General features: G+C 40.8%; 1 protein-coding gene across 1 annotated transcript in view; it reads right to left on the bottom strand.

The window, feature by feature from the left end:
- The window catches only part of CDAN1 (codanin 1), a 33,210-nt gene that overhangs the window by 5,833 nt on the left and 12,977 nt on the right, over nt 1-14,400 (bottom strand). Inside the window, exons 11-23 of the mRNA XM_051791967.1 lie at nt 12,098-12,306; nt 11,351-11,465; nt 10,406-10,549; nt 9,646-9,812; nt 8,958-9,039; nt 8,183-8,272; nt 7,060-7,114; nt 5,897-6,030; nt 5,088-5,191; nt 3,460-3,609; nt 2,990-3,053; nt 2,427-2,505; nt 1,271-1,428 (exon numbers count right to left, since the gene is read on the bottom strand). Of these exons, the coding sequence (XP_051647927.1) occupies nt 1,271-1,428; nt 2,427-2,505; nt 2,990-3,053; nt 3,460-3,609; nt 5,088-5,191; nt 5,897-6,030; nt 7,060-7,114; nt 8,183-8,272; nt 8,958-9,039; nt 9,646-9,812; nt 10,406-10,549; nt 11,351-11,465; nt 12,098-12,306 (1,551 nt within the window). The remainder of the gene's footprint in view (nt 1-1,270; nt 1,429-2,426; nt 2,506-2,989; nt 3,054-3,459; nt 3,610-5,087; nt 5,192-5,896; nt 6,031-7,059; nt 7,115-8,182; nt 8,273-8,957; nt 9,040-9,645; nt 9,813-10,405; nt 10,550-11,350; nt 11,466-12,097; nt 12,307-14,400) is intronic.

Below are 14,400 nucleotides of genomic sequence, written 5' to 3'. Positions count from 1 at the left end.
CCTTGGATTTTCATTAAAATAAAGCTAGTACATACATTTAAAAAGACAGATTAAAGCTGAATTTTTCACAACCTTACCAAGGTATGATTTTCTATGACAGCTCTCACTAGTTATGAAGTCAAATTCAGCGATGGCAATGAGTTCATCTTCCTTAAAAATACTAGCTCTGAAAGGTCTAGATAAATCTGACAGTGCAGCAAGCAAGTTCAGGGCAGAAGTGTTGGGAAATCCAGAGCCCTCTTACATTCTTAGGGAAGCTTCAGTGTCAACACAACTTATCCTTCTGTTTTTATTTTAGCACAAGAAAAAAGCTTTAAAGGATGTGAACCTGTTCCCACTCAATTGCTGGGAAAGCAAAGACAGTGATAGCCAACGTTACTGCTCAAAAAGACAAACAGCTGCAAAAAAAAAAAAAAAAAAAAAAAAAAAGAGGCAGAACATGTAAAGGTAAAAAAGTGAAGTGTTCAGAATTCTTCCTTTCCTCATAGTTTACATAGGTTATATGATTGTAAGATTTTAACAAGAACAGTGACTAGTTAAAAGACTGGGAGAAATAACCAAAATGTAATTTAAACCAGCTTGAATATAAAATTACTTGGATCTAAGGCTAAAATTAAGTCCACATCATCACCCTCTTTCAAAGATATTCTGATTCCCCCTCATTATAACTGAATGAAGGTACAGACTAATGAATTTGCAGACTGGCAAAAACCTTTCAATAGATCTGTACAGATTCATCAGACACTTAATTCAATAAAGAATTCCTGGTGTATAATATGGGATAGTCTACCAAGTTCTACAGACTTGAAAGGACCAACAGGAAATACTTACTCTAAGCAGGGTCCAGGAGACTATCCATAAAAAGAGTAGGTCCACAAAAAAGTAACTATTTTGATATGCTGATTCTTCAGCATACAACTGTACACAACACTCACCATACTGCAGTTTCCATGCTAAACATATCAAGAAGGCCACACTGCCAATGCTACCAGAAATCCTGTATTTAAGATAGTACTCCTAACCGGGAACTCTGATCAGACAGCAAGCAGGTGGTTAAAAAATACCTGAGAACTTTCCATTGTGCTTCCTAAACACTCCCCACAGTCAGTTCCTTAGAACCAAAACATTCTCTTAAAAAAAACTCGAACAAAACCCCACAAAACAACAACAAAAACAAACCATAAAAATTCCATAAGCAATGAACCAAAAAACCACAAATGTGAAAAACAGAAAGGGAGTTAGGGTGAGCCAGGAAGTGAATGCTACATACCTTAATCTCATTGATGACTTGAGAGGGAAATGGAGCACAGTGCTGACAGCCTGGAGGGCAGTCCCTTCTCAACTCCAGAGTATCCTCACTGGACAAGGGAAATCCTGGGACTTTAAGCATTCTGTTGAAGGTTGCCTTCACTTCTCTTTTGATGAGTGCTACAGAGAACAGGGAACAAGTCCTGTCTACTTCAGTTTTTCTCTCCAATGAAACACAGAATTGTTTCCAAACACTATTAACCTCTCACACCGAGGGCCATGGCGAATAAGGAAAAAAGACAGTTTACACTTTCAAACCCCTCTCACTCTGACCTCCCACTATACTTAATGGGCAGAGGCACATGTGCAGAGGGTGCATTAACCCACAGCTTTAGAAGGCAGCCACACATTACTGCCTAGTACCACTGGCAACTCATCTCATTTTCCATCAAAATATTTCAGTCTGTTTAAAAAACACAGTAGCTAAGCCAGGAGGCAATGCCAAAGTAGAAAGCTGATTCAGCATGACCATACCAGTTCAGCCACTGTGCCCATGAAAGCCGTACATCTTCTACCAAAATAAGTTTTGATCAACATCCAAAACACTAAACTCCTGTGGCTGCAAACGGTGCTTGAATATTCCTCACCAGACTCTTGCATAACCTCTTGAAAAAAATCGGTTTTCAGAGATTCTGAAGAGTTGCCAGAGTAGTATTACAGAGTAAAAGCACCACACTTACCTTCAGCCTGCAGAAAAGACACCCAGTCCAAGAAGTGTTTGTTTTACAGAAGATTTCAGCGCTCTATACATGTAAACCATAAGGTGGCTTGAGAGAGCAGTTGTCTAGCATACATTGGAAGTGCTAAGATAACTTCAAAATAGATGACATTTCCAGAAGCAGCTTTCCTTAGAATTCCCTCTCTCCATCCTATGAGACTCTGTAACTAAAAATCACTTTCATGGGCCAAGACTGAAAGACCCCTAAATAAGATTCTTAGAACTACAAATCATTCTTCTTATTCCTAAACAAGGAGGGACAGGGTAACTGCACACTTCCCATTAAAAGAAAAATTAGTATGACCAAGTACTTTACAACAGTAACTGTTCCTTGATCTCAGGAAAAAAAAAAAGTACAATGCACAGGTTAGAAGCCCCAGTTCAAAGTAAAAGGACTCACCTGCAATGTTGGCAGAGAGCCAGCCACAGGCTTTTTCAGTAGCCAGTTCCACCGCAATGTTTTCTGCACTACTTAAAACCTTTACAGGGAAGACAACAAGTGATAGGAGATTTACTACTAGCCACAGCACTACAGTCAGTGAAGAGTCAGAATGAAGTCTAGAGGAAAAAAAGCTTAATTCTGGCATGCAACAAATAAACAGAGCACCACCACATCTGTGGGAACTGTTAGTTTGAGCAATGTGACTGACCCATTTTGATTTTCCAAACCTCAACTCTTGTAGAAGTTGATGCTAAAACAAAAGCATTATCCTTGCAAGATGAATGCAATTTATATAACATTCTAGTCTCAACAGTTACCTATGAGCTAGAGTATCACTTTACCCAGAATATGCAAGGCAGCCTGGTAGAAGTGACTCTCCTTAGCTATCAGTCCTCCCATGAGGGCATTAATAGGTTCCCTTGACCTGAGCTATTAAGGGATAAGATAAACAGCAATGGAAAAATGGTAATAATCCAGACTTAAAGTCAGGGCCTTTAATAGCTTTTAATGAATATACATACTGCTGCAGATGTCTCTTCTGGCAACAACACCCTTACTGCCTCAGGACCTTTCTTTTTGCAAAATCTACCAAAAAAAAGAAAGCATGGCACAGGATTAGTCAAAATTCTTGGACAACACTCAGAGGTTGATTACATGGCAATGCAATAAATCAGACCAAAAGAACCAGACAAGGAAAGGGTAATTACAAGCCACCAAACTGCAATATCAGTTTTCCAAACAGGGGAAATACAATAGCTGCAGTGGATGTCTGTGTGGAGCTGGATGCAGAGGAACACACAGCACCTTTTCCTTCCCACAGATACAGTATTAACTGGCTGGAGGCACAGCAGACAGTCACTCTAAGAAGAGCAGAGGTCATAGTTTATAATTACCAGAACCTGAGCATGACAGGCCAAGTTAAATTAGGCTTATGGATTCTTCAGCAAGAAGAGATGGGAAGGCAGAAGTTTAAATAAGTTTTCCTCCTTACTCTCTGCCTTTGATGAGTGCCTCGGCCCCTTCCTCACAAAGATGAGTGCACACCTCTTCAAGAAGTTTGTCATGACTAGCAGCATCCTCCTTCACTTTATCTTGCAACATGGCTTCAGCCCTTTGAACCAACTCTGCTACCAGTGTTGCCCTGTAAAAAAAACAAGAACAATCAGACAGACTGAAATCAGTACAAGAAAAAGCACACACTAAGTGCATCCAGCTGTTCTCCTCAGTTTAAGGGGATACTCATCTCAAGTGCAATAAACAACTCTGCTAAAAAAGAATCAATTGCTGTATTTAGTACTGTACCATCTCCTTGCTCTGTACGCAAGGAAGAAAGCGGCAATGAAGATATCAAAATAGGACTAAGACTCCAGTCAAAAGCCTTAAGATTTTAGTAGAAACATATTTGGTTACAGGTATACTTTCTGGTAGCAATGCCCTTGTATGCTGAATGGATAGTGCTCAGAAGTTCAAAGATGTCAACAGCAGCCCAGTACAACCAGCATTCCTTATGGGCTGATATCATTTAATGTCTTCAGCAAGTTGGACAATAGAACAGTGCTCATGAGTGACATGCTGGAGGGCAGGGCTGCCACACAGAAGGACTGTGAAAAGGTGGAGAAATGGGCAGACAATGAGGTGGTGACTGTGCACTGTACAGGCTGGGGTCTCCTGGCTATGGAGCAGCTCTGCAGAAAGGATCTCGGGTTCCCATTAGACAAAGTGAGTTGGCAGCATCCAAAGAAGGCCAACACTATACTGGGCTGACAATCGCAACAGTGCAGCCAGCAAGTCAAGGGAAGTTACTGCTTCCCTCACTGCCATGAGGCTGCATCTGGAGTAGTGTGTCCAGCTTTGGGACCCCAGGACAAGAAAGTCATGGACAATTTGAGAAACTGCCAGAGAAAAGAAAAAAACCATTAAGATAATTGGGATGCTGGAGCATGTGGCCCCCAGGGAGACTGGGGTAGTCAGTTCCACTTAGCCCGGAGAAAAGAAGAAGGTGAAGGGAGAAGAAAAGGTTACAGAGAAGACAGAATAAGACTCTTCCAGGAAGAGCACAGCTAAAGGTTGACTGGCCATATGCACAAGCTGGAACAAGGGATATTCTAATAGGATATAAGGAAACATTTTTCACAAATCCTGGGAAAGTTAAGCACTGGATGGTACTAAGAGGTTGGCTGAATCCCCATCCTTAAAAGGTGGAAACTTTTCCAATTGGGAAAGGTGTCAATAAACCTGATCTAATCTGAAAGCTGGCCCTTCTTTGAGCAGGAGCTTGGTTGCAATGACCTCCAGAGGTCACTTCTGATATGAGATTTTTCTATCATTAGCAAGAATGTTCTGAAAGGGATATAAAGTCTCAAAATGCTGCATTATGTTCACAACCAAGTGTTATACCTCCTTACACACCTCCTCTCTGCATCTCTTCAAAAATTCCTCTCTGTGATGGCAATAAGACATTTCTGGTCATAGTTGTATGTAGCCTTAGTGGTCTGTTATGCAGCATACTCTGAGGGAAGCTTGCTTTCCCCCATACACACAAGTTCAAAGGACCAACTCTTTGTCTCATTATAATGTAAAGTCACTTCTTAAGTCACAGAACAGATTACCAGCACTTACTTAATGTGCTTAACACAGTTGGATCCCACCCTCTCTGCCACAAATTCAACTGTTCTCCGTAGGGAAGAAGGCTGGTTGTGGAAGAAGGCCTGTTCCAACTCCACCTGTTCAAGAGAAAGTGCTACAGTCGATTAGAGCACTCCACCCAGACCCTTCTCTCATCAACACAGATGAATGGACAGAACTACCATCTGGAAATGTACTAAAAGGTACGCAATTTGCCTACACTAGAACTTTCTGCTACTGCAGCATTCATCATCCCTGTAAATTAGTTACTCCCTATTCCCTTTTAGCCATTTAATCCAAGTTCGTTATCAGGGTTTCTGAAACTACAAAAGCACATGCTTTGGAAAGGGAAGAATGGGAGAGTTCTGACAGCACCTACTAATAATGAGTCACCACATAGGGCTTGTTTTGGAAAGAAAGGATCCTGTTGTCTAAATACAGGTTGGTAATCCTGTAGGCTCCTACACAGGTTGTTCTTTAAGCAGAAAGCATGGCTACAATCTAACCAAAACAACGTACGAGAAACATACCAACATTTTATATTAAAGAAGAGGGAGAGAGATAAACAGACTAGTTGTTCCAATTGCAAGAATGTTTACTGAAGTTATCTGGATTTCAACACCCACATGGTATCCCAGCCACACAACTGTAACAGAAAAACAGGGAGAGAGGACACCTGACTGTTAAGCACAATGTTCTCTGCTGCCCAGGCCCATTCTCTTCTTTCCCTGGCATTAGGATAATACTCTGTACAAGCAATTTCTCCTGCCCCGTTTCCCCTTCTGACTCCCTAATTTTATTACCTGTAGTTTCCGCTGTGTGACAGAAGCCTTGGGTGCTAAAGACTCTGCAGCTGTGGGAGTGATTTTTCTTATAAAGCCACCATTTTTTGCTCCACTACCAGCCACAAAAGAGGCAAGTAGTTTACGCAGCTCACCTGTACAGGAAAACATGCAAAAGCAGTCATCATTGCCAAAAGCAAGGGGAAAAAAAAATTAAACCAAAACTCAAGAGAGAGAGTTTCACTTTGCCAGTTCTGTTCCTAGAGCAGATTCTCTCTACTTCTACGAAAGCGGAAGTTTTAGAAAAGCAGAGGAGTATCCCACACATTTAACTGGCACGGCATAGCAAGGCAGGCAAGGCTCTGAACAGAAAAGAGGCAGCTTCCAAGAAAGGGTCCATAGCACACTGAACTTGTTCAGAAGGATCAGGGAGCAGTCATTTTTATATATTGCTTTTTAATGTGGCAAATAAGAACTGTAAAGTCTACAAGGACAACAAGGCAAGCAGAGTTACACAAAATTCCAAAAGGGGTAGGAGGAAATATCAGAGGGAAAGCTTGATGACACATTCAACTCCTAGAAGATTTTGTGATGCAGGTTTAACATAGTTTTCCTACTAAGTCCCAAGAAACAGAGCACCATATCACCATATGGTGCTCTATTATCTACAGAGAGGAATTTTACCAATGGCAGACAATCCCAGGAAAAAACTCTCTCAAACAACAACCTGACAAAACACAAGGGCACAAAAGGATTCTTCCCCTCTGCCTGGAAGCAGAAAATATGCTCAAGGACCAAAACATTCCTTGCAGTACAAACACCTCTCCCTATACCTAGGATGGAAAAGCTGTATACTTACTTACTCCTTATAATGTTTCTTTTCCAGCTTTTTAAGGATGGCTTCCCTTGTTCCTCTGAATTCAAGCCCTGTACATCACTTATCCTGACTAGGTAGCCTCCCTCCCCCAGCTTCACCAGATAGTATTTACAGCTCCATGAGCTTCTGCAACAGAGCTTTTTATCAAGGTTGACTCATACACAACTGAGACCTGAAGTTATGAGGAGGGGTAAGAAAGATGATCCAAGGACTTATAGTACCAAAGGACAAATACAAACAACTAAATAAATTTTTAAAAAGTACTAATATATTTTATTTATATAGCAAAAATAAAAAAAATACTCACCAAGATAGGGACAGCAGGTATAAAGTAACTGCTGATCCACCAAGGGTACAGAGTCCTGGTGAGAAAAAGAAGGAAATGCTGAAAGGATACTGCAGGAAAGAAACAGTCTTCAAGTCAGAAATCCCATACATATGGTCACAGGAAGGTTTCAGGGCTGTCTTTCCATGAAAACAATAACTGGATTCCAAATACATAGTAAAATGATGAAGTCTGCAGCCCAAGTGTTCAGTCAAACCCTGTAACCTGCCCTACATTTTATTAGTGTAGCTCAGCCTTTACTCCTGATCACTGTGGAAGCAGAGTTGAAAGCTGTTTAAAGAAGGGAACCAGGACTCTTGCCACAGCTGCTACTCATAAGGGAGAAACCTATCCACAGAGAAGAGTATATGAGGCCCATCTGCTATGCATTACTCTGCACAAATGCCTTCCCCCAGACTCACTGGAACACCACACTGTGGAGTCATGTCAGCCCAGTATTACACAGCACAGGCAGGGCCCTGGGAGGAAAAGGAACTTCAGATCCCACCCATAAAGGCAGTGTATCTTAGCAAATATACTCCTCACTTTTCAAGGAATACTATGTACCCCTTTGCATGTCTGGGAGTTATCTGAAACATCACACCTATAAACTCACTTGCTTTTCTGCTTGCTCATACTATTTTCAGTTCATCTACCCTTTATCATGTAACTGGAAAACAGGTGACCCCAAAGACAGCAACCTTGCTCATACAGTCCCATCTTACTACTTCTGTTTACAATTTCTATTACTTATTTCTGGGAAGAGCTGCAGTTCTATCAGCTCACCTTGTACTGCAATAATCAGTGAGTAGGAAAACAGCATCTGATCCTCCAGCACAACTTGGCACCTGTTCTGCAAACTATTGCAGCCGGTGAGATGGCTCCTGCCTGACAAAAAACCTAGAGCTGTAACACAGAGTTCACAACCCAGGATGAAATGCAATTGAGACACTTGGACAAACTGTGGCATCACATCCATTGTCCTACATATTCTCAATGCAGCTGCCCTGAAGCCAAGTTCCTGATAAGATCTTAAAACTCCTGAGGACCAGGTAGGTCCATCTTCATCCACAGATTCAGAGGACATGGTACTGCACTAACTCACCAAAGCCCGAGCAGATGTCACAGTATCCATCATAAATCTCTCCTGCCTGTCGTCAGTGGTAAAAAACAACTCTTCAGGGACTGATGGAACCTGAAACAGAAGATCCAGCAGTTACAACCCAAACAACAGTCAGTAACTTACACTGTTTCTGATAAGAGGACAGTGAAATCTCAGCACCCTGCCACCAACAAAAAAAACCCAACTAGTACTAAAGATCCACTCTGCCCTAAGCACCTTTCCATAAAATTAAATATTTGGTTTGATCACAATAACACAAGCCACCTTCCTTACCCTCCCCCTAATACCATGTTTCACATTTCCAACACGTTCCTGCTAGGTAGTTACCTTGCTTCCAACTGGAGGCACAGAAGAATTTTAGAAGTTCATCACACATCATCCCTTTATCAGACAAAAAATTCCCTAATAATTCAAAGCTGACAAGTAGCTGACAGCTAGCACTCCATCTTTGTGCCAAGAACTTCCAGTTCTAACAGGAAGCAGCTGTCAATTTGCTTACAAGGATGCAGATTAATAAGTACAGAATGTGTTTCAGATGCAATTAGAACTCCTTTTGGAAAAAAAAATGTTGCTTCACACAATTTCACTAATGGAAAATAATTCTCCATTAGGATACAATTATTCTTTAAACCCCATAAAACCCCACAACAAAACAACAAACTACTATTTTGCATTGGTTTAATTATTTCAATACTATATTTCTTGGTGGTTTTTTGCTTTTTCTTCAGGGAAGAGCTGCGTGCACACAGGAGACTACCTGAAAGAGCCAACCCAGAACTGCAAGGATCAGCAGCTTGTTCAGGAAACTCATCTTCTTATCTTCAGAAAGGACCATTAACCTGCCATGCAGCAGAAGCAGCAAGAGAAAGTGTGAGTTTTCAGCACCTCCATTTTCATTAAGGAAAAAATTCCCAAATCGTTCACTTTCTAATTACACTATTACTTGTGTGTCTGCCAAAAGACTGGAGAGCAAGCTCTACTTTTTTGTATGTACCTGAACAACATGCTGTCTTAAGTTTACACTGGAAAAGCCATTCTCTAGAATGTGCTTCAAATTTTCCTCATTTATATAGGAAAGTAAGCTAGAAGATTATTTAGGCATTGGAAATCTTCTAGGTATAAGAATCAAATTCAAGGTTTAAAATTCACAGCCGCTGATGTAGAATGAGCAAGTGGGGATTTAAAGACTTTAATTTACTTAATGAAAAAAACACATAACACATATTTGAATCAAAGATTAATCCCTGAGCTTAGGATATGCTCCCTTTGCAGTTTCATGTAAGATAAGAAGTGCTGACTATCTGCACCAAAAAAAAAAAAAAGTGTTTTTTTAATAAGAATCTCAAACTAGTGCCAACATGCATTCTCAAACATCAAGTACCTCAACTATATAATCAAATATTCACAGCAAAGTTTTTAATATATATATTTTCCCAGTCTCCTACCTGTATACCTGCAGCAAGAGACCAAATACTTTCCTGTAGTAATCCAGGAAAGGAGCAATATGATCCACAAGAGAAAGGTACTCCACAATCCAAGGAATAGTAAGGATAGAACGTTGATCCCGAACAGATTGTCTCAGAAGCTTCAATATATCCAGTATAGGCAGGGTCTTAAAGGACAATAGAAGTTATTGCAGCAGTTTGAAGTTACTTTTTGATACTTAAAGAAAAACTTTTATCTGTATCTTGACTTTTCTTTCTAGGATTTCATCTTCTATACTTCTAGCTAATGAAAACCCTTCTTTGCACATGAGCAGAGGTAAAAACCACACTACGACTGCAACCAAAGGTCCCACTGGGACTTTCAAAAGCAAGGCTGTAAGCCTGACTACGTACAGGTGGAGTCATTGCATTCAGAAAGACACACTGGTAGGAGATGGGTGATAAACTTTCAAAATCATTCTTGCTAGCTGGATTTTACACTATAAATACGGCTAGATGAGAGTTCTAGTATGACAGACCCAGATTAGCAGAAATAACAGAAGACCGAGTACCTTACCATCAGTGCATTGCTCCCTCTTTTCTAGGTTATTCAAACTCCTTTCCTTTGTTCTCAACCCCAGAACATGCAGCCGGGACACAGAACCATATAACATCATCCCAGGAGCCACTGGCTCACTTCAAAAGGGCATGACAATTCATAATCCCCTCCTTGGATTAGAAAACCTGCCTGTCAAGTGAAGGACAATGTTAGGTTTCTTACTTGGTTTCTTAATGCTAATGCAGAATCTTGCAAGTCTCTAGTTGGCTGTTCCACAGTGCGATATGGCAAGAAAACAAGAAACCCCAGGAACTTGGCGAGGAGTCGCAGACTTAACAGGACCACAGTGAAGCGCTTCTTTTCATCCTAAAATGAAGAAAGGCAAGCTGAGGTAATGCTACCCTAAACTGGCAAAGCAAATACCTATACTAAACTTCTATTTCCTTCATGTAAAAGGACCACATAGCTTCATCACTGCTTTTAATAAATGTAAGTTTCCAAAATACATATTTATCAAGCATTTAAAATTGCTTCTGTCTCCATTGCTTCACTTCATCACAAGAAGAAATTATTCAAGAGCTCTCTAAAACAAGCAGCTGCTCAATCTTCATATTAAGAACTTTGGAGTCAATGAGAGGGCAGAGCTGATCTCACATTGCCTTCTTTATACCACCACCACTTTGCAAGTCTTCGTGTACCCTTGGCAGCTACTTTGCTAATGAACTATAAGCTGTGACACCTCTGATAGGTATAGTTGAGTGAAGAAACATCTGAACAGGTATGACCAGGGATGACTACAAACTCAAACTAAATCCTTCTATGTGAAAAAGTAACAAGGAGCTATTGCAACTGAGTGCAACAACTCAACTTGGTTATTTCACTGATCTAACACAGGATACTAATAACCTAAAAAGGAGGCTTCAACTTTCCAAACTATTGTGCATTATCTCTTATGACACAGTTCTATGAAGCACCCTGAAGCATGCAAGTAAGTGGCAAGGGGCTCAGACTTCCGTAACTAGAGTTATGACAAAACCAAACGAAGCTCTTCTCCTGTAATAGAGTAGTGGCAGGTCCAAGCAATTCACAGGCAAGCCAGTAATTGTTTGAGTACTGGAACAGCTCAGAGAAATTCCTGCCAGATGTGTTTGCAAAAAACAAGCTTACCTGTTCATCCATATCTGCTTCCCCATCACTGTGCTCATGCTCCACCAGAGTAAGGCCATTCAGTTCAAGTATCTTCAGGCACAGACTATCCATCAGGTGCTGATTGAACTGGTAACTTCAGCAAAAGATGATGATGAGTCAGACTGGGCTGAAAATAGCAGTAAAACCTCAACTAACACACTGCAAAATTTCAAGCTTGTCTCATGAGCATCAGCAGACATCCAATGGAACAGACTGACAGGCAGGAAAGCAAAAGACAAGACTAGTACTGGCTGACCCCCTTCATTTCCACTTCTTTTGTACTTTTTCAAAGAGATGCTATTTAGCATGTCTTGGCATAAGGATAATAAAACTGATCTGTCAAAGCAGGAAGCTGTGAAACAACTGAACTTAAGATTAAAGTCTCCCATAGATCACAATTCCTCCATGCTGTGAATTGTGAAAAACTCATTAAACAAAACCATAAACCTGGCTTCATCCTGTACTCCTTGGCTTCATGCACTATCACTCAAGAAGCACTTGTCCAGTCCAGTGTCCTTGCTAGGCAGCACTGCATGCCTTGGCACTGGGAAATGCTGAGAGCCTCTGAGAAAATATTATGGCTTTATAGAAGAAAAATTATTACCATATATTACCATATAGTCTGGTCCCAGTCTTTCTGAATAACTCTCTGCTGCAAGAGCAACATGCTGGTGCTCCTGCTATCCACACATTTCAGAGAGGAAACAGCAAGCACGGGCAGCTAACCTTCCGGCGCTGAGGATGAAGTCCCTGAAGAATTGCTGGCACCCCGGGAATGAAGGGGGTGGACAAGGTCCTCTGATGCTCTGAGGAACAACAAATCTTTCCTGCAGCCTCTTCAGACGGCTCAGATTGTCAGAACCCAGCATATTAAGGACATCCTGGTCTGGTGTGTCTCCCCAGCTTGCGCCACCACCAATAGGACCTTTACACATCTTTAGGAGACAGAAAGAGTAGGGAGGTGGAAATTTTGTAACAAGACATCATTTCACTTATCTCTCATCCAACATATTATCCTTTCTTCACAAGACTGTTTTTGGAGTAATCCAAGCATGATCTTTTCAGGTATCCACATACAGAAAAACTCTTCCTCATGCCAAAACACGCTACCAACCTTGGCCATAAGCAATCTAGAGATCTTGCAAGATGGAATTCCAATCCTATACATCTAACTAGGTCATACCTAGCAGGCTACATGTGGATGTGCGGAGAGAACATCTATCACTTGCATGATCTTCATGAACCACTCAGTAGGAGCTTTAGCCCAGTCTCCAAGGCCCATGATGCTGCACTATGCATTCCCAGATCAGGTTTTCCTGGAACTTCCACACAGTTAAATAAAAATAAAAAATGAATGCTCCACTCCCTCAAACACACAGATACTACTCAAGACTCAAAGAATTACAGAACTGCAGAACTGTTTATGTTGGATCATCTAATCCAACTCTCTTGTTCAATCAGGGTCAGCTACAGCACATTGTCCAGAGCCATGTCCAATTGGGTTTTGAATGTCTCCACAGACTGGGACTTCACAACCGCTATGGGCAACCTGCTTCAGTGTTTGACCACCCTCACAGCAAAGAAGTGTCTTCCTGTGTTCAGATGGAATTTCCTTTTCCTCAGTATGTGTCCATTGCCTCATGTCCTGTCAGCGAACACTACCGAAAAGAATCTGGCTCCCTCTTCTTCTTTCCCTCCCAGCAGGTATTTGTAATGCAGTGTTAAGATAACCTGGAGTTTTCTCTTCTTCAGGCTGAATACTCACAGGTCTCTCAGCTTCTCCTCAAATAAAAAAAATTCTCCAGGTCCCTTAATCACTTACATAGCACTGCACTAGACTTGTTCTAGTAAGTCTGTATCTTTCTTTTCTTGTGCTAGTGAGGCCAGGACTGGACACAGTCTGGACTGGACATAATGGAGTACATACTCCTAGCCAATGATGAGTAAAGGGAAAAGATGACTGCACATCCCTGCATCTAAATCACAGTACTTTTAATGAGAGAGATCATACTAAAAAGCAACATTTAACTATGTATGTGAGCACTACTAGGTGAGTAGTAGTAGTGAGCAACTACTAGGTACATTTATTCCAAACAGAGCATCCTTCCCTCCCCAAAAGAATATCTTGTAACGCTTCCCAACCTTTAAATTATAAGGCCTCAACACAAATCCTCAGTCACAGTTCATTTCTGCAAGAGTATCATAATACACACTTTCTAGTCAGACACACTGGATTCACTGAAGATGCCTAGTTACCAGTTTAGATCTTTGGTTACTCTAGTGAAATCCTGAAGTCTTCATTAAGAAGGCACAGACAGAAATACAGCACCTAGGCCTAATTAAATCCTATTGATGCAACAAAGTTCATCTCACCTCTTTCCCACAGTTTCCATGAACACACATATACAATCAGACAGGACACTGACGCAAACTCAGACTTGACACTAGAGGAATTTTCAACATTCCAACAGCTTGCAACTTCCTGGCAATGTGTGTGGGCTAATACTCAAGGTGAGGGCTTATGTCTGTTTTGCTATCTGAAAGGAACCCAGCAATAAGCCAGACATTTACAGAGAATAGAATGAATATCTATACTCCAATAAGAAGCATCTTCTCTTTTTTTCATTTCTTTAGTTACAATGAAGACAAATGATGCTTGAAACTCACAAAAAAAACCCCACTCTAAATTACAACAGCAATACTGTATCAAAAACAGGCTGTTGCAGTGTTATACAGAAGAACAGAGACCCTTTGCAGACAGTAAGCTCATGCTGTTAACAAACATAACTGGAAATCTCTACATTTAATATATATGTCAAAACACATCTTTAAAACTTCCAGAAACTATAACTGTATTAAAAGTAGAAGAACAAAGTAAATAACCATGAAGAATTAATGTTTACAGATCTTGATGTGCTCAGTGTGCCTTATTTCTGATTTAAACAGAGTTCATCAGTAATTTATCACAGATTATTTCTTAAAAAGGAAAGAAATTCCCATCCTGAAAACTTGTGTCTCCCAAAAAAAAG

Source organism: Manacus candei, unplaced genomic scaffold (assembly GCF_025592945.1).
Source record: "Manacus candei isolate 608988 ecotype Guabito, Panama unplaced genomic scaffold, ASM2559294v1 h1tg000033l, whole genome shotgun sequence".
In the NCBI taxonomy this organism is placed as follows: domain Eukaryota; kingdom Metazoa; phylum Chordata; class Aves; order Passeriformes; family Pipridae; genus Manacus; species Manacus candei.
The sequence above is the reverse complement of the archived record's forward strand: the minus strand, read 5'-3'. Positions and strand labels throughout refer to the sequence as shown.